This window comes from Triplophysa dalaica, chromosome 18 (genome assembly GCF_015846415.1).
Source record: "Triplophysa dalaica isolate WHDGS20190420 chromosome 18, ASM1584641v1, whole genome shotgun sequence".
Lineage (NCBI taxonomy): Eukaryota > Metazoa > Chordata > Actinopteri > Cypriniformes > Nemacheilidae > Triplophysa > Triplophysa dalaica.
Window position 1 is genome coordinate 19426072 of NC_079559.1, and position 18382 is coordinate 19444453.

The 18382-nt window shown below is 37.4% G+C and overlaps 1 protein-coding gene across 3 annotated transcripts; it reads right to left on the minus strand.

Annotated features, from left to right (window-relative positions):
• Positions 1-57: 57 nt before the first annotated feature.
• Positions 58-18360, minus strand: fkbp15b (FKBP prolyl isomerase family member 15b). 3 transcript variants are annotated; one of them, XM_056772756.1, is made up of 30 exons: positions 18159-18360; positions 15837-15943; positions 15589-15667; positions 15354-15423; positions 14291-14365; positions 13437-13535; positions 13211-13360; positions 13047-13115; positions 12827-12970; positions 11753-11880; positions 11551-11599; positions 11234-11350; positions 10962-11049; positions 9853-9929; positions 9422-9464; positions 9162-9271; positions 8977-9075; positions 8794-8888; positions 7246-7348; positions 6865-6897; positions 6398-6569; positions 5714-5850; positions 5475-5630; positions 5101-5253; positions 4910-4999; positions 3841-3954; positions 2987-3094; positions 2305-2909; positions 1801-1909; positions 58-637 (listed from the first exon to the last, which is right to left on the minus strand). In XM_056772756.1, the coding sequence occupies exons 1-30, from the start codon at positions 18206-18208 to the stop codon at positions 560-562; spliced, it is 3507 nt and encodes a 1168-aa protein (XP_056628734.1). In that variant the 5' UTR covers positions 18209-18360; the 3' UTR covers positions 58-559. The 3 variants fall into 3 exon arrangements, with proteins under 3 accessions (XP_056628734.1, XP_056628736.1, XP_056628735.1); XM_056772758.1 differs by lacking the exon at positions 18159-18360 and adding an exon at positions 18008-18047; XM_056772757.1 differs by lacking the exon at positions 6865-6897.
• Between the last annotated feature and the right edge of the window lie 22 nt (positions 18361-18382).

Here is an 18382-nt window from a genome sequence, read left to right on the forward strand (position 1 = left end):
GTCAATTCTGCAGGGTTGGGCCATTCATAAAGGTGTCTGTCATGAAAACCAGCACTATGTGTTTTATCAGTTTATTAATAATTTTAAAAAGAAATTGGCCTTATTAATTGCTTTATATTATATGGCTGTAGCACAATGACAAAATCTTGAAAATACTTGTAAGAACGAGAATCAGCATTACGCATTGAACCTTAATAGGACAAACTAAATAAACATTTTTTAAAGAAGAGAAAAATCAATGGTTTTGATTTACAGTATGTTTAGAGATGATTTGTAAAACGCATTTATTACTTCTATGTGCTTGTTTATCAAAATGCAGTTTCATAAGCAGCAGTCAGTCAAACCTCTATCAATGAGTGCTGTTTAAGGTCTTGGGTAAGCATTTTTTTTATGGTTACTCAAACCGATCTGTCTCCAGAACCCATTACATGAAGTCCAGTGTCCTCTGCTGTCCAACTAGCACACACAAAGCTTGCGTCCATCATGTCAGAGTTTATCAATTGTCCTTGACATCAGACCTGGAACTGGTGTTTTGACACACAACTGGTGAAAGGTCACATCAGCCTAGCCAATCCAGGTCTTCATCCTCGCTATCTTCACCAAATAGAGGAGCTGGAGGAGGGCATCCCTTTAAACTCTGAAAACACAGTATTATTTTAATCAGTACATATAGTAATATGGCTTATTGACTAATCACAGAGTAGTACAAGTACACTTAGGCCACATTTGCACATTGCAGCTAAATATTTGTCAATGACTTAATGAAAACTGGATTACAATGACACAACAAACCTATTTTGGGCATGCATTCTGTGAAATCTTAAAGTAAAAAAAAAATCTAGATTATGTATGTCATTTTCTTTTTTATAACTCATGTGATATCAGCAGCGACGTAATTTCCTCATTCTCTTCAACACCGAAGCATGGTGTCCATCAGCAGATGTCGCTGTTTTAATGGCATAACTTAAGCATAAAACCTGACTGTTTGCAAATAAACACAATTTAAAAATGTTTAAAAAATATGCTATAGAATATATATATAAACAAATTGAAAATACAAAATGTATGTTTATTTGTGTACGAATACACATACCATTATACCCCTAATGATTTATGATTCTTTTGTACTCAAAATGGTAAAAATCACAAATACATACATCAGTCAAGTAATCAAAATGACTCCAGAGGGTTAATAAATGTCTTCTGAAGCAAAACAATTTGCGAGAAAACAATATTTCGAGATTATAAAAAAGATGTAAACAGGCAGATCGAAGTGGTAGATTCAATTATGGCGACATATCGATAAAAATCATGAAAATGTCACACACAAGAACAAATGATGCAGTTGGACTTAACACACTAATATTATGGATATGAGGATATGTGACGGATCACTTGCTAAATACGCATAAAATATGATTTTTACGAGCATTGTTTTACTTCAGAACACAGAAATTAAACAATGAATGGATGTGCTTTTTGAGCAACACAGTGTTGTGTAAGATACCAAATACAAACATATATATATTTTGTCTTAACCTGAAGAAAAGAAGACTGTCATGGCATGAAATTGAGTAAATTATGAGACAATTTTCATATTTAGGTGAACTACAACCACCATACCAAACATCATATTAAACGTTATTTCACACTATGAAAAAGAATACTGGTCTGAACTATGTGATTCCAGAGGTTAGTGTTATTACTCATTTCTACAATTGAACCAAGTGGATAAATGACGGGAGACTGTAAAACAGCAGATGAATACATGGGTTGTGTGTGTGCGTGTGTCCTTCTCACCAGCTCCTCCTCTTCTTCATCTACAGCAGGTGCAGGTGTGGGCTGGGGAGAGGCGGAGCTTTGGAAAAATGGATCCTCCCCATTTTCCTCTGGTACTCTCTCAGATGTACTGAGAGAATAGCAGGATGAGCACACGGAGAGACAAAACAAACATTGAGGGTATAGAGGGACGCACATGTTATAAGGAGAAAAGATCTCATGATAGATTACAGGTGGTTCATTAGTTGATACATTTAAAAGTTAATGCACAGAGAGTTCGATTTAGTAATGTGAACGCTTCATTGTGATGATTTGTGTTTAATCTAGTAGTAATCCAATTGTTTTGTGTGAATTGGAATGCAGCATTCAACAGATAAATTCCACTGCTGCAAAATCTCATTTGTGTCCTACAGTATTTGTGCTTTCGAACAGCTATGTGGGGACAACAGAATTGGAAATAATCATTTTTTGACTAAATTAAAAGCACAGTTTAACCCCAAAATGACATTTTCTTTTTCAACCTACCTGGAGAGCTGTGCAGATGGGGCGGTAGAGTCATCTTGTGAAGCGTTAGGAGGTGGAGGTGGTGGGTTCACAGGAGGTCCACACATTGTAACTTCTGCTTCAACTGACGGATCATTAATTACCATCACTTCCTGTGTGGAAGTGGCGTCGTCAGATTTTTCTGTCATCACTTCCTGTTTGGGGGTGATGTCATCATTATCAGTGTCTTCTTCATGTGTGCCCTCTGTACCAGTTTCCCCGTCCAACTCCACAACCTGATCCGGCACATTCTCCTCTGGGCTAACATGAACCGTCACTTCCTTCTCTTCAACCACTACCTCTTGAGTTCCATCCTCTACGACTTCCTGTTCACTATGATCTTCTCTTTCAAGGTCCTTTGTTTCTTCTGCCTCTTCCTCCGCTGGATCTTCCTCCGCTGGATCTTCCTCCACTTCTTCATCCTGTCCTACAGAATCTCTGTTCGTCTCCTCTTCTTCTCTGCTGCCATTTATATGCACCTTCTGCTCATCACCCTCGTTCTCTTCGTCTTTATCTGCATCCTCATCTTTCTCGGTGGGTTCAGATGAAGATCTCTCGTTCCTAGTAAGGTGCTGCAGTGTTATATTCTGTGAATGGAAAAAAAAGGAAATGCATTTGAATACGTGTTATAAGAAGTGTTATGTTGTGTCGTATGGAGGCAGACCTTTATGGTGTTGACCAGCACTCTCAGTACAGCACTTCCTGTGTAGGTTTCATTCAGATCAAACTCCCCCCTCAGAGACTGGAACACGCCGTTCATCACTCGCTTTACCTGTCAACAGACACAGTTTCATACGGATAGTGAGAGTCTTGGATTTAGGACATATTTGCAGTAGCCTTTAGTTCACTGCTCTGCACTAAAATCTCATCATTTTATCTCAATATCTAAGCATTAGACTCAATGAAACACAACTGTTCAACACCGTATTTAAATGATATAAAAACAACATCTTTAAAGAGCCATTTTCACAGTTCAGCAAATACATGCCTTGAAATAGTTCACCCAAAATGAACTCCCATGATGTACAGTACAGTATATGAATTCATTTCTTCAGTTGAACACAAACAAACAATTGCATTAAAATGCCATCATGTTCTCTTTTATGGTACTCAAAATGGTAAAGTGTAGTATATCAAATACCTTCATAAATATTTTCCAGATCAAAACAATACATTTGTGAGAGAAAACAATCAATGTTGTGAGCTGATTTAGCCAAATTAAAACAGATAAAACACACAAGTGACGACTAGTCATGAAACACGCAGCAGCCAGTAGGATTGCTATTATTATTATTTAAATGTATTCTCTCACAAACGTAACAAAAGATGTAATAACAGACTTTAATGTTGAAATTGCGGCTTGAGCATTTTATCATAAAATTCTTACGTAAAAAAGGGTGCGTTCAACTAAAGAAAGAATGTCAAATACATTTGGGATCTCATGAAAGTGAGTGAATTATGAGATTAGTTTTTCTTTTACAATGAACTATTGCTTTAAATGTACGGTAGGATTTTCACCTCTTCTGTTGTGTCAGCCTGTGGTTGTCGCTCAGCCAGTTTTCTCTCCAGCTCAGACACTCGCGCCTCTCCCTGATGCCTCAGATACTCTGCTCTCTGACCCAGCGCAGAGCACTGAAACACACACAAAAACACAAAAGATAGCTTGTGATCAAAAGGGTTGTCACTTGTGACCTCTTTTAACACATTTTCATTTTTTCTAAAATAGAAGACTTGTGTGTTTCTCTGACTCTACAGTCAGGGGTTTAATTTTATTTTTGCTGTGTACTAAACCTATTTACTGCTCCATCACTGTTTCATGCCAAATCGCTATATTTCCTTGTTTAAAATGTACTGCAAGATGCAGTTTCTTTCCAAAACGCTATAAATTCCGAATCTGTTTTTAGCCTAAATGCGATATGTCCTCTCAACCAATCAGAATTCGCTCGTTAGTGATATTTGTATGTGTTATTTTTAAATTGTTTGTTGTATGTGGTGAAAAATATTGAAACATGATATTGAAAATATTTATTTTATTTTACTATTTAGCTTGTTACTATTTATTTTATTTGGCTGTTATTTATTTCATGCATTTGCATTTATTTGATTTATATTAATTTATAGTATGAGCCCTGATGTCATATGTTTCATGTTCTCTTGTTTGTTTGTTTTTAAAAAGAACTAAACCAAAACATTTTTGAAAAAGGATGGATTTGTAGCGTTTTGAAAAAAATAAAAATTGAATTTATAATCGACAATATTGTTGTTTCATTTAACAATCATTGTTTAACATGTTCAGACTGAGCCAACAGACCATTTTAACAGGATAAATTGAATTTTAACAAAATGTATGGGTCTAGGTAAAAAATGTCACTTTCATGAAAAATATTAAAATGGATTTATAGCGTTTTGGAAAAGAGCTCTTCAAATACACATTGATGTTAAATAAATTGGTAATAAATACATTCTCTGAAAATGAAAAGTTTTGACTAAACATGTCACATCCATAATACTGAAATTGTCCAAATCCTAACTTAGTCATTTGCATATGCATAAAACACATAATAACTGGATACTAGAGATGCCTCACCTTCTCTCTCAAGGACTCTAACTCTTGTTTCTGGTCCTGATCTTGCACTAAAAGCTCCTCTGAATCACGGGACTGTCTGAGCGCATTAAACTATGGGAAACAGGTAAAATACTGTGTTAGGTTTACTTTAAAATTGGATAAAAGTAGAGATTGTCTGCAAACAAATAATAATACAGATCAAAAAAGCGTACCTTCTCCTGTAGCTGTGTGAGTTTGATCTGCAGTGTGTCTCTGTGTTCTGTGAGTTCAGTCATTTCTCTTCTATGCTGTTCACGTGCTGCTGCAAGAGTCCGATCACACTTCATCTGCCACTCCTGCTCCAGCTCAGCCTGCATCTGAGTCAACTACACAAACATATATTTGTCACGACGTAAGTTAGGTCATTATATTGACTACTATTGATTTCATCATGCTGATAATACTACTAAAAACTATTCAGAGTAACATATTTTTATAAAATTTGTAAATTTACAATTTCTTTCATAAAAATCTAAACATTCACACTTTTAATGAAGATTGCAAGCAATGATAAACACAAAAGGTCAAGTGTGGTCAGAAAACTCACCTGTCCAGCAGCAGCGTGGTCAGTGCTGGTTCTGGCTTTCCGTAATTGGTTCCTGAGGTTGTCCATCTCCTGCTGGGCCGCCCTCCTCACCTCTTCCAGTTCCTCATCAGAGCGTTGTCTCTCCGCCTGCCATTTCCTCTTCCTCTCAGAGAAAGTCTAAAACAAAAAAGTCACATAGAAGGTTTAATCATGTTGTCTTTCTCACACAAATTCTTCTTAAGTCTCAAAAAGCTCCTCACTCTCTCCATGCTGTCCTTCTCTGTCTTCACGTCCTGTAGCTCTTCCTCCAAACCATTGAGTTTCAGCTCCGTTTCCTTCCGTTTCTGCTTCTCCATCTTGTATTGGCTATGCACTCTTTCTGCTGTTTCTTTAAACTCTGAACACACAATACAAAAAAACACACATTTTCAGTGCCAAGTAATTTTCCTGTCGTTACTAAAAGAAAAAATGGAGCATAAAGCAACAATAGAACAGCCAGTCAAGAGAAATTAAGGATTAAATAATATTCATATAATTCTTGATTTCTAAAAGGAATATTTCACCCAAAAATGGTCCCCATTGACTTGACTGTAGTTATTTTGGGGACCATTTTTGGGTGAAATATTCCTTTGTGAATTCTTGCATTGCATTTGCATTAAAATTATCACCAAAAGAATGACATTTGTTCATGTATTTGGCAGGGAAAAACTCCAAATTTCTCTCAGTTATCATAACTCATTTATATGTTTTTTATATGTTTTATATGTTACACAGTTTTTATATACAATGGTTGTATTGCTGATGTTTATGATTACAGTTTTTGTTTCCTGTTTTTCTTCTAATTTGGGGGTGAAACATGTTACCGAGACATTTTCCCAGAACACAGATTTTGGATTAATATGTTATCGTCAGTGATGTGAAGGCGTCTTAACAGTGCTGCTCACCCAGTAGCTGCGTCTCTAGACTTGTGATGTGTGTACTCTGTTGCTGGATGTCTTGCAGGGCTGAATTCAGTTTGGTCTGCAGGACCGCAGCCTTCTGCTGCTGTGACGTCAACTCCAGCTGCAGCTCTGACACCCGCGCTGTGGAGGAGGCCAACTCCTCGCTTAACCGCACCTTCCAGAGAGAGAGAAAGAAAGCGAGTCTGACAACAAAGCATCTTGCTAACAACTGCTACTGTGATGTTAAACTTCTCAGATGGGAACAAACTAAGATGGGACTGGAATGATAACAGAGCGAGACATCATGTGGAGACAGTGGAGGATGTCAAGGTGTGTAGCCCTGTTGAAAGCTGATTGGTTAATGAGTTTGGTCTGTTAAAACACCAGTTAAAACACAACAGAGCACAGGGGAGATGATAAACTGAATTAAAAGATATGACGAACTGAATGAGGCGGGACAGCTTGCTCACCTGATCCCAGCCCAATTCCAGTGGCGGTGCATGCTGGGAAACGAGAGCAGGCACCACTTAAAGCTCTCAGCCAAACAGAGTTAATCATGTGACTTATCAGAAAATAAGGTGTATCAGATTTTTAAGGAGCGTCAATGTTTGCCTTATACTTCAAATAAATAATTAAGGAAGGGTAAATCCAACATCTCATTCAGAAAGAACGTGTTTGTAAGATAGTTTATGGTTGTATGTAATGTGATTGTGAGATGGAAAATGTTTGTGCCACATCATATCAGATAACAAATTTAAGCTATTTTTGTAGGATTTATGAGGTTGAATGACGGTTCTGATGCAGCTCAGAAGGCAGAAGCGTCTGGTGAAGTGTCACTGCTGGTATCGTACCTTGTCTTGTTCTGCTTGCAGAATTCTGGCCTGACATTGTTCACTGCTGTTCTTCAGAGAGTCATTTCTCTGCTCCATCAGCATGTTACTCTGCTCCATATACCTACAGCACAAAGCACAACAGAATCTGTATATGCAGCCATACTGTATTTATTGAGAATAACAGCTGACATTGGTTTTTGATGGGAAAAGGGGGTTGCTAACAGGAATGTCTGGTTATCAATTCGAAATGTTAACAATTAATGGACCGTTCTCACGTTCTGAAGTGGTGAATGGGAGACTACCAGAAATATATTTTTGCATTCTCATTTGCTCAAATAGCAAAAGAAAAACTAAACTCTAGTGTTTTCACTTCTTTCAACAAAATGAAAATAAAAATAGAGAGTCTGATGAGGGCAACCAAAAGAGAAAATAATGTCAAATTTACTGTGACTTCCATGGGAGCTTTAAAAGAAACATCCTTGCATTAGCGTTTACCATTTTCTTTTAATTTGATGGTTAATATATTCCAAGGACGGTATTATAATACAAAGTATAGTGTTCTAAACGTACATACATTTAAAAATATATAAATATAAAAAAAACTTTGGTTATTATAATTTTTTCGCTGAAGCTTATTAATTATTAATGAATCAACTTAAAGTGATAGATCGATTAAAAATTAAAATCACCATTAATTTCGTCATATTAAACCCTTATGACTTTCTTCATCAAAACAAAAAAGAAGATATTTTGAAGAAAGTAAGTAACCAAACAGCAGTGGCCTCCATTCACTTCCTTTGTATGGACAAACCAATTCAAGAGATTGAAGGCCAGTTAACAACATTGTTCTTTTGTGTTGAGCAGAAGAAAGAAAATCTAACAGGTTTGAAAAGACAAGAGAGTGAGTTAATGATTACAGAATTTTCATGTTTTGGTGAACTATCTCTTTAATTTCTTACTATGCCTTTTTGTCTTGTTTTCTGGAACAAATATTTATATGACAATAAATTGAGATACATTTACTTGACTAGGTAAGTGACTAAAGAAAACTATTTAGCCTCGCTAAATAATGAATAAGAACAAGCAAAAAATCTGCCAATGGGGTAAGAAAAATTAATTTGAATGAGGTACTCCAGAAAATAATCAAACTAAATTCAAGCTTGTTTATTCTTACTGGTTGATCTATTGACAGATATGCAATATAAAATACATAACTATATCTTCAGTGGTGTATAAAGACCTGACATAATGAAATGGACAAAATCTTAGTCCTGTGTCAGCCACCGTAGTGCTTCAAAAGGGTTGGAGGGGTAGGGTGAGACCTTGGTTGCAATTCGCAGCCTCACCACTAGATGTCGCTAAATTTCATACAGACCTTCGATACTTCTTTTCTTTCATTAAACAAGACTAATATCTTTATATGATTTAATTTGTACAAAATAGTTGTACTAGAAAACACAACAGTGCTTTGAGAAATATCCACTGTAAACACAAACGCATCCAGTGTGAACTAATGCGCGTCATCAGTGCAACGTGAACCCATTGGAGTAAGCCTGAGATTCTGACCTCTGGTTCTGATTGATGAGCTCGCCTATCTTACGGTTCTGCTCCTCGATGCGTGAACTTTTCTCAAACACCTCTTTCTTCAGACACTCGTTCTCCTGAATGAATCATGGGTAAATACATCACATTCTGAAGGAAGGTTTCATGGACCAATCAATGCTCACCTGCCACTTCAGCGCCAATTACCTGTATAATTCTCTGAATGTTGTGCATAATCATAGCTGTCTCCATGGATACGTTAGATAAGCCCGATGAAAGGCCGCCTTGCTTTTGTATGTCATCCATCTAAAATATAGAAAACAGAAACAAAGATTACTAAGACGTGTACGTCTAAACGTACAGTATGTAAAAGTGTGTACTTATGTACCGACCTTAGAGGACAAATGGTCCAGTTTGTCAGCCACTTTCCCGACAGCCAATCGGATTTCAGTGTTGTGTTGTCGAGCCTCTGTCATTAAGAAGGATGTGACATCACTAGATCCTAGTAGAAAAACAGAGTTTACAATTACAACAACAGCTGAAGTCAAGAAATGATTCAGACATAGATATAGAATATGACTGAAAACAGTATTTTCATCGTAGGTTACAAAGGACCATCAAATTGTGGATATTTTACAACAATGCACTTTACCTTGATAAGGAACCGTCTGTGAGGAATACATCTGTCCGACGGGCTGAAAAGAGGAAGTCACATTCAAATAAACTGATAGACATCTGAGAAATAATGTCCCTTCAATCTCTGTCTAAAGTATTTTCCTGCCCTTTATATTCTGTAAAGCTGGCCAAAGTTGAATTCTCAGAATGAAAGTTTGACTCTCTAACCCAACTGTATGAGCAATATGAGAAGCATGCATCACACTTGTATTTTTTGTTATTTAGAAATGGGTAGTAATCTGCAACATTTACTGTTACATTTACATTCAATCGTTACTTTATTTTAATGCAAACTTCATTCAAGTTCCTCTCTCTTTAAGGGACATTTGAGAATGAATCAATTATTTTCAATACATTGATTAAACAATGGACAAACTGTCTGAACTACATATGCAAGAAATAACCTACCTGAAAGGCATGGACTGCTCCTGGCATCAAGGGCTGTGGATTGACTGTTGCCATAGTAACGGGTAGAAGGGCGGAACCTGCAATTAAAAATGCATGTGATAATAAACAATAAATTTAGCTTTTACAAATAGAAATAATTATAATAAGTTAAATATACAGGGCGACACGTTAACGTTTTAGCTCACTCTGCATTTTCACTGGCCACAATTTTGTTGCTGGGAAAATAGATTTGAAATGCTCAAAGTTGACTGTGACACATAGCAGGTACATAACTACACGTCATATTCAGCTGCACAAAAACATGCAGTTTAGTGAGGCATATATAGAGCAGCAACACAAATTGACTCATGTCAAAATGACTAGACTGAGCTAGCTTTAACATGCAGTATTTAAATGGACAGTTCACCTGAAAATGAAAGTTCTGTCATCCTTTACTAACCCTCGGTTTGTTCCAACCCTGTATAAATGTCTTTGTTCTGCTAAACACAACAGGAGATATTTCGAAGAATGTCAGATCTCAACCCGCATTTACTGCTTTAGTAGGGAAAATAAATACAATGGGAACGGAGATCTGTTTGGTTTCTGACATTCTTCCAAATATCATCTTTTGTGTTTAGCAGAACAAAGACATTTATGCAAGTTTGGAACAGCCTTAGGGTGAGCAAACGACGACAGAATTTTCATTTTTGGGGGAAGTACCCCTTTAATAAATTTGTGTGAGACTTCATGAGGACAACAGAATTCCCTCCCACACTATCTTGTAAACCTGTCGTCTTTGCCCATTTAGTCAACATGCTGCCGGTATGCAGGACATTATTTACCTGTCTGGGTCATATACTAGCCATTCTCAACCTAATGTGAACTTTGTGCTAAATTGCCACATAAGCTCCTCATTCATTTCACTTCTTTAAAAAGACATATGTGTTGTGTGATGTCGGTCAATATGGCGCATTACTGCCAGCACAGGGTGTGCTCATTAGTTTCTCATGACTTGGGAATTATGTGGCTGTCTTACTCGTCCCAGCTGAAATCAAATGCATTTGGCGGGTTGCTGAGTGTTAATGTCAGCCCAGAATATATATAAGAATCTGAAATTGTGAATGCGTTACCATGCACTGAAATCGGAGAGGAAGAGATGTGTACAGGCTGAGGTGATGGTGCACTGCTATGTTCCTTATGTCTGGACACACTGGGATCCTGCAGAAATAATCAAGATCGAACATAAGAATTAATGTTGAACAAATAACGCTGCATGATGCAACAAGCGTCAAGCAGTTTTTCTGTTCCTTTTTAAAGCAAACTGGGAAAGTGGGAAGTCTATGAGTTCTAGTCTTGGACACTGAAGTACTCTACACAACTTTACTCACACATCACTTCTTACCTCAAGTTCTGAGTCGCTGGAGTCTGGATGTGAGGCTGGACCGGTGAAGAAGGGCAGCATTGGTTGGCCCATTTTGGCCATACGAGAAATCAGTTTAGCTTTACTGGCATCAGGATTCTGAAGACATTGTAACAAAGAGAATAGACAATCATAGTCTAAATACTTCACTTCATGTTTTGTCAGGCGACCAGGATATAGCAGACTATATTTACACATCTGAAGCCTTGTATCCAACTACACTGCACATTAAAAGTATAATATTAAATAAACAAATAAATAATACATCTCTTGAAAAATTCTTAATAATAAAAACTTACACTCAGATGTTCGTTTAGAGAGTTGGATTTTGCACGAAGAGGCGGTTCACTGTCAACGGAAAGAAAATATATCAAACCGTAATAATATATTTTATACGCTTCAGTATGGCGGCCATGACTGTTGTCACTCCTAAGGGCCGTTCAGAGGGCGATATATCCCAGTTGGAACGCAGGGCTAATTAATCCAGTCTTTTTGGCTTACTTTGGTTTGTTGGTGGGTGGAGCGGTGCCGAGCGGCTGGTTGAGCTCAGAAGGGCCCAAACTGTCCACACTGGGAGCTGGAGAGGGAGCCGCAGAATCTCTCGAACTTCCATCTTTAGCACACTTTACCTGCATATACACCAAAAAAATCCATCACAAACTTTACAGTGGGTCAAGGGGTTGTGGGTAATATTAAAAGATAAAAAACATGCACTCACACATGCTTTAAAGTGGCCGTAAAACGTGTTTCATGCATTCTGACTTCTTTACAATGTTAAACGTGCTGTCTTCTCATGCTTAACATGATCAGCTTCTCAAAAAATGAGTTGTGCGTATTAAGTAGCATGTCTGTGCTCGATACACTCCCCCAGCGATCGTACATGTTTCAGACATTTAAAAATGTTTCGTAACATTTTCTCTTAGTCCAGTATTGGGACAATTCTCAGGAAAAAAACAAGGGCAGGAAGGAGAGCAGGATAAGGAGCATGCGCAGACGTCAATCTCATTTGTGTGCAGGAGAGAGAGAAAGTATTTGTTCGTGAAGTTCAGGTGTTTGTTTGTTCACTGCATTTGGGTGATGAATGTTATATAGACTGTGGATATCACACTGTATTTGGAGATTGTTTGAAACTCATATATGGAGCCGTCCCAGCGCTAAAAGATGCCGGACATGAACCGCATGCAGTGAGTGAAACTAATGTCTGTGTTTTGTTGTCGGCAATGGGTGCGCACGTGCTTTAGTTCAGCCTACCCCTCCACTGTGCACACTCGTATGGTTTCAGAAATAATCCTACAGCTGTTTCTATCTTTTATAAATGTGATCAAACAAAATACTCTTCGAATATACAAACTATGCAATACTACTGTATAGTTACTCAACATTAATATGAGGTTGGCAGAAACCGCGTATGTTATGGCCGCTTTAATGCAAAAGTATATCAAGCACTTTTGTTCTACTACATTTAATGTGATATGATTAATCGAGCTATAGATTTTATAAACCACAAAAATTGGGATACAGTCAGAGAACCATGATAAAGTTTACGAAAGTAGGAAGGTGAAGAATGTGACTTACTCTGCGGATTTCTGCTTCAAAGATCAGCGTGCTATCTGGTGGGACATGGTTTGGAACGCCTTCTGACCCATACGCAAGACTAGGTGGAATCACCATTAGCCTTCTTCCGCCTTTGCACATGTTTAACATTCCCTCCTCCCAGCCCTGAGAACGAGAGAGATTAGACCGCTGTACTACAGTAGTAACCCAGACTTTATTCAATTCAGCCCATCTCACTCACCTTGATGACTTTTCCAGCCCCAAGTTTCAGTCTCAGCAGTTTGTCTTTATTCAGATTAGAATCAAACATCTGGAAGAGCAGAAAACCGAGCAAGCCTAAGAACCCCTGCCACACTAAGGGCCTTGATCAAAACTGGTGTTAAAACATTGATCAACTATCTTTACCGTTCCAATAGTCTGGTTTTGTAATAACCAGCCAGTGTAAGCAACCTCTAAAGAATCTCCATTCTCCACGGCTTTCCCCTCACCGAGCAGAAGATCCTGGATCAGGACAGAGTCTAACAGACCACCGCAGTTCACTTTCGCCAGACAAACCTAAAACAATCAACACACTTAATGAAGCACCAAAGAAAAGAGATTGTCATAAAGATAGACTTCAGAAAACACGAACCTCTTTGCAAAAGTCTGTAGCTGCTTTCTCCGATTCAAACATCAGTGACCAGTTCTGTCTCTGGTCATCATAAAATGTGCAGTAGTTATTGGGCTGAACCTGTGTGGGAGAACAATGAGATACAACATGTATATAAAGCAGGAACTTTGATCCTGGAGCGTTTAGCTTTAACCCTATTCATCAAATTTGGCACGATGCTGGGATGTGTCAACAGCGTCACCATATTGTTGGATCAAGACTGTCCTATATACAAATTCAAGTGAATGGGGGAGTATGGTGTTTTTTCTAATGTTGTATTGGGTTTTCTAATATCAAATAATACATTTAGTTAGTAACAGGTCTCATGTATTTTTCTGATATAATATGGGCTATGGGCCTCATGTGTGAGTTTGAGCACTTGATCACCTGCACACAGAACAAATATTTTATCACACGAAGACAAGAACTGTACGTAAACCACACATACTTTTGTAGACAAGTCTAATTTATCGCATACAGTCGCGGACACTGGGTTGCTCATAATTACAATAAATCATGTCATTTATTGATTTAATGACAATGAAACCGTAAACCACCATTAACCATTGAAAGTAGTTGAGAAATGTAAACGTTTTAGTGAGTTTTATCAAAAAAAGACAGCGGCTCCCGTTCACTTGTGTTTATAGTGCAGTCTTGCCCTGTCTAATATGGCGTCACTGCCATACGACTCAGCTGCCGATGCGACATGTCTATTCAACCTGAAGACTCTAATAACCTTGTTTAGATATGTTTGATAAGGACTGAACAGTCATTATATACACATAGACATTCTTGAACTATCTTTAAATGAGAAACTATGAAGGATAGCAGCTCACAGTGAGGATGAAGCCGGTGTGGATTCTGGCTGCCGTCACCTGCTTCTGTTGACTGACATACAGCAGGAGCTTGTACTGAAGAACGGTAAAGACATGTGCATGTCATAAACACCATGCATTGTGTGTAACTGAATTAAATAACATGTAATGAAAACAGAAAACATAAATAAACTTAAATGGTAAAGTTAACTAAAGCAACAGTTAAGCTGCTCTTTTAGATGCATTATATGAAACTACAAAGTAGTAAATTACTTAAGCTACTTAGAGGGTTAACATATAATGTATAATTTAAATCAAAAATATAAAATCTCAAAAACAACGGCATTCCATCCATCCACTGTCATGTTTCATATCCATTTAAAGGGATATTTCACCCAAATTTTACAATTCTTTAAAATTATTCAATTCTATACAAAGCTACATAACTTTCTTTTAGGGCTGGATGATAAATATGCTAATTATACATGTCTAAATCGATTATGAAATTGATTCTATGTTAAATGCACAGCTCTTCCGTGAACTACTGCTGTTTGATCAATAGGAAGTACTGCTCATCTGTTCGATTTTAAATCTATATGAGATATAAGTCTATATGAGTCGCTAATAACGTGTATTTGAAAAAGCAACACTCGTCTATCATCATAACTATATACTACCTTCATTATCATGAAAATACATGAAAAGGTTTGAAGAACCGTGATAGAATATGACCACAGGCATTTCCTGGAACTAATTGTTCTTCTTCTGTTTCCCATATTCGGAGTTTCCCGCAAGAGTGCACTCTGGCTTTTGGATGTGGCGGCATTTAATCGTAAGTCATTGAGAAACTGAGAGCATAAGAATCGTACGATATATCGCCCAGCCCTACATTCTTTATGTATAACACAAAACAAGATATTTTAAAGAATGTGAACAGTTCTGGGGCACTGTTGACTACCACGGTAGATTTCTTTTCCCACTATAGTAGTCACTCGTTTTTTTAAGACTTTTATAGAGATTTGGAACAAATTAAAGATGAGTAAATGACTTAAGACTCAAAAATGATCACAAAACCTGTTCTAACCTCTTTAGTTGTGTGATTTCCAAGGACCGCAGCTCCAACCTTGCCTTGTTTCACATACTGTCCATTAACACTGCACAGAAAAAACATAAGTGCTTGAGATGAATTATTAAATTTGCGAAAACGTAGCGCTGCTGATTTATATTTCCCATCATACTTTCTAACTTAACAAAAATGCCTTTGCTTAATTACTAAAAATGGCTCAAAATATTGTGTCTGAACGTTTTTTTAGACTTACTATCTGTAGGCCTGTACTGCAGTAGCAAAGATAACAGCAGGGGAGCTGGAAGAAGGGGCTGGTTTTCGGCTGGGAGGTCCTAAAATATAAAAAATCAAACAAGATTAGAGGTATGTCTCAAATAGAGTAACTGGCCTTTTCTTGACTTCTGTCCGTCGAAGCTAAGAATAAAAGTTTTTGATGCTGCACATTTGTTCAGATCAGACTGAAGTCCTAGTTTATATTCAAGTAGGTTCCTCGAGTCCTACCTGAGTTCCCGGAGCTCTTGCGAGGCTGTTTTGGAGCCGTGTACTGGAACGATTCGTTGCCCTTGCTTGCTGCTTGATCCATTCCAAAAAGAGAAGCTAACTTTGCTCTGGAAATCATACAAAAAGTGTGAGAGAATTTTCCCCCACACAAATCCACTTACATCCATTGCATCGTTTTGCTTTTATAAAGCCACACGAGTCTCAAAACAGCATTCCAGTTTGAAGGGCCTAGCCTCAAAAACATCAACAATCACCTGCATAACACCACTGTAACAACCACATAACAGCCAAACACCGCACTGACCCATGAATCTCTTTCCATCCGTAGGCATCGTCCTGCATTACTGCCATACTCAACTGACCTGTTGACTACAGCAAAACTAGCCAAGGATGGCCAGTGACTCACTCCACAATGCATTTATGGACTTCATACCACTAAATGTCCACTTCTGGTTGATATCAGATGTTTTCAGCAGGTCTAGAAAAGCCTACACACAGGGAATGAAGTTGTGTTCCTCGTGACTGTGAGATGTCCCAGACTGAGACCTTGTGCATGCTGTCGGCTTTGATCTGGCACTTCTAACCACCAGCATGTGAAGAGTATTAACATACTAACTCTCAACCTCTATACTCAATCACAGACTCTTAGAGTTATACCTCATATAGGTCCCATTCTGAACATCAATTAAGTTTAGGGTTCCTACACATTTTCCATTAGGAAATTCCATACTTTTACAGACTCAAACATACAGACTTCCCAGAAGATTTTTCACACCTTATTTGACAGCTGAAAAAAGTTGTGGTATATTATTATGTTATTTTGCCAAATAATCAGTGGACTGTTATAGCTGGCTATTCCTGGTACAAATGAATGAACACCAAACCAATGTGTTCAATGCACAACATTTTATTGGAATTTTGTGCAATGTTAACAATTTGTCAAATTAAATAACTGTAAACCTTCAAACTACAGCAACAGAAGGATTGGTGAAATATAATAAATTAATGAAGAAAAAAAATTGAATTGAAGACCATTAACATCTTTCAAATTTTGATGTTGTTTAATCCAGCCCATACGTAGGATTTTACAAATACCAAGGTACAAAAACAAGTTTGTCTCCAAAAAAAAATTCCTAACCTACATACTGAATGTGGATTTTAGAACAAAAGCATGTCTGTCTTTTTATTTTTATCCATGATGAGTAAACACATTGCCAATTGATATTTTTATACAAATATTGCTGATAAACTGATGAAGGTCTGGTCATGTCTTTGTATCGGTTAAGCATTTTGTAGTTTGCTTTATTGGATATTACAATCGGACATTTAGCCAGGTTCATTATTTAAATGTTGACGGGCGTCATGCACGCTCAAATTGGGACCGTCGGGTTCGAAAGCGCTCGAAACATGCACCAAACTTCATTAAAATATGTTCGATGTCAGAAATTCTTAATTTTATATTTTAGAAAACCAAAGAGGGCAATAGTCTGGAAACTCATAATTTTCACCATACTCAGTTTTCTTTTTTCCATACTAATCCAAACCTGGAAAACAATCAAATAAAGTTCCATTCTCTTCCAAAACGTGTAGGAACCCTGTAACTAGATTTAAAACTTGGAAATGACTTTGATTTCACCAGAGAGAACTTGTACACCTAAGATGTATTTTATAAATGTTAATGCATAAGATTAACAAAATATAAAAGCAAATTACATTATTTCTGACGCATTTTAAGTGTTTATGTTTGGTGCTAATGTGTGTTTTGCTTCTCATTGTGATGATCTACAAAAACTTTTAGGGAAGTCTTTTTAGTGGGCTGTGAGATTTCAGTTCAAGGTTGTAGGTACAGAATGAAACCATTTCAGCATAAGATTAGCTCAAAGTTTGACATGATTTCAGTGTAATGGATGACAGCAACACCCTATCCAAGAATCTTTAACTAGACTGTTAAAATATTAAAAATGATATAGCCAAGGGTGTTATGCAGGAATGAATGCAACATATAAGTGTTAGAATGAAAACAATTCGCTGTTTTAACAGAACAAACTCTAATCTTGTCCTTAAAAATACGTCCTTCAAAGTAACGTTATTGTGTCTACATGATGATATTATATTAAGTTATATTAATATCTTTTATTATTAGGCAATAGGTGACATTACACTCCTCTTACACAATCTTGCACCATCATTTATGACCTTAATATCCCCGCTGAATCAAAGTTGTTACGATACTGTAGACGTAAGAAAACTTGATTTAGATCAAGAGAACGTTTGCTGAATTTTGACGCCCGATTGTGTATCTCTGTACGTGCACGAGCTCACCCTCCAGTGGGAGACGTAAAATCTCCTTCCTCATCGTCCGCTGCGAACATGTCCGCTTCACACCACTAGACAAAAAGATGCGCAGGATTTACTTTTAACACAAATACGAAGCAAGAAACGCAGGCATGCGGTGAGAAAATAATAACATTTAATAATTCTCTCTCAAGTCGCTTCCTGTTTCTGCTGGAGTCACCTGACACGGCACGTGACCCGTCACGAGCGCT

Coding starts and splice junctions, on each gene's coding strand:
- fkbp15b (XM_056772756.1), bottom strand. CDS start 18,208: ATGTTCGCAGCGGACGATGAGGAAGGAGATTTTACGTCTCCCACTGGA. Junction 11,881..12,826: donor TTGAAGCAGAAATCCGCAGA/GTAAGTCACATT, acceptor GTGTATATGCAG/GTAAAGTGTGCTAAAGATGG. Junction 5,000..5,100: donor TCACACAGCTACAGGAGAAG/GTACGCTTTTTT, acceptor TGTTTCCCATAG/TTTAATGCGCTCAGACAGTC.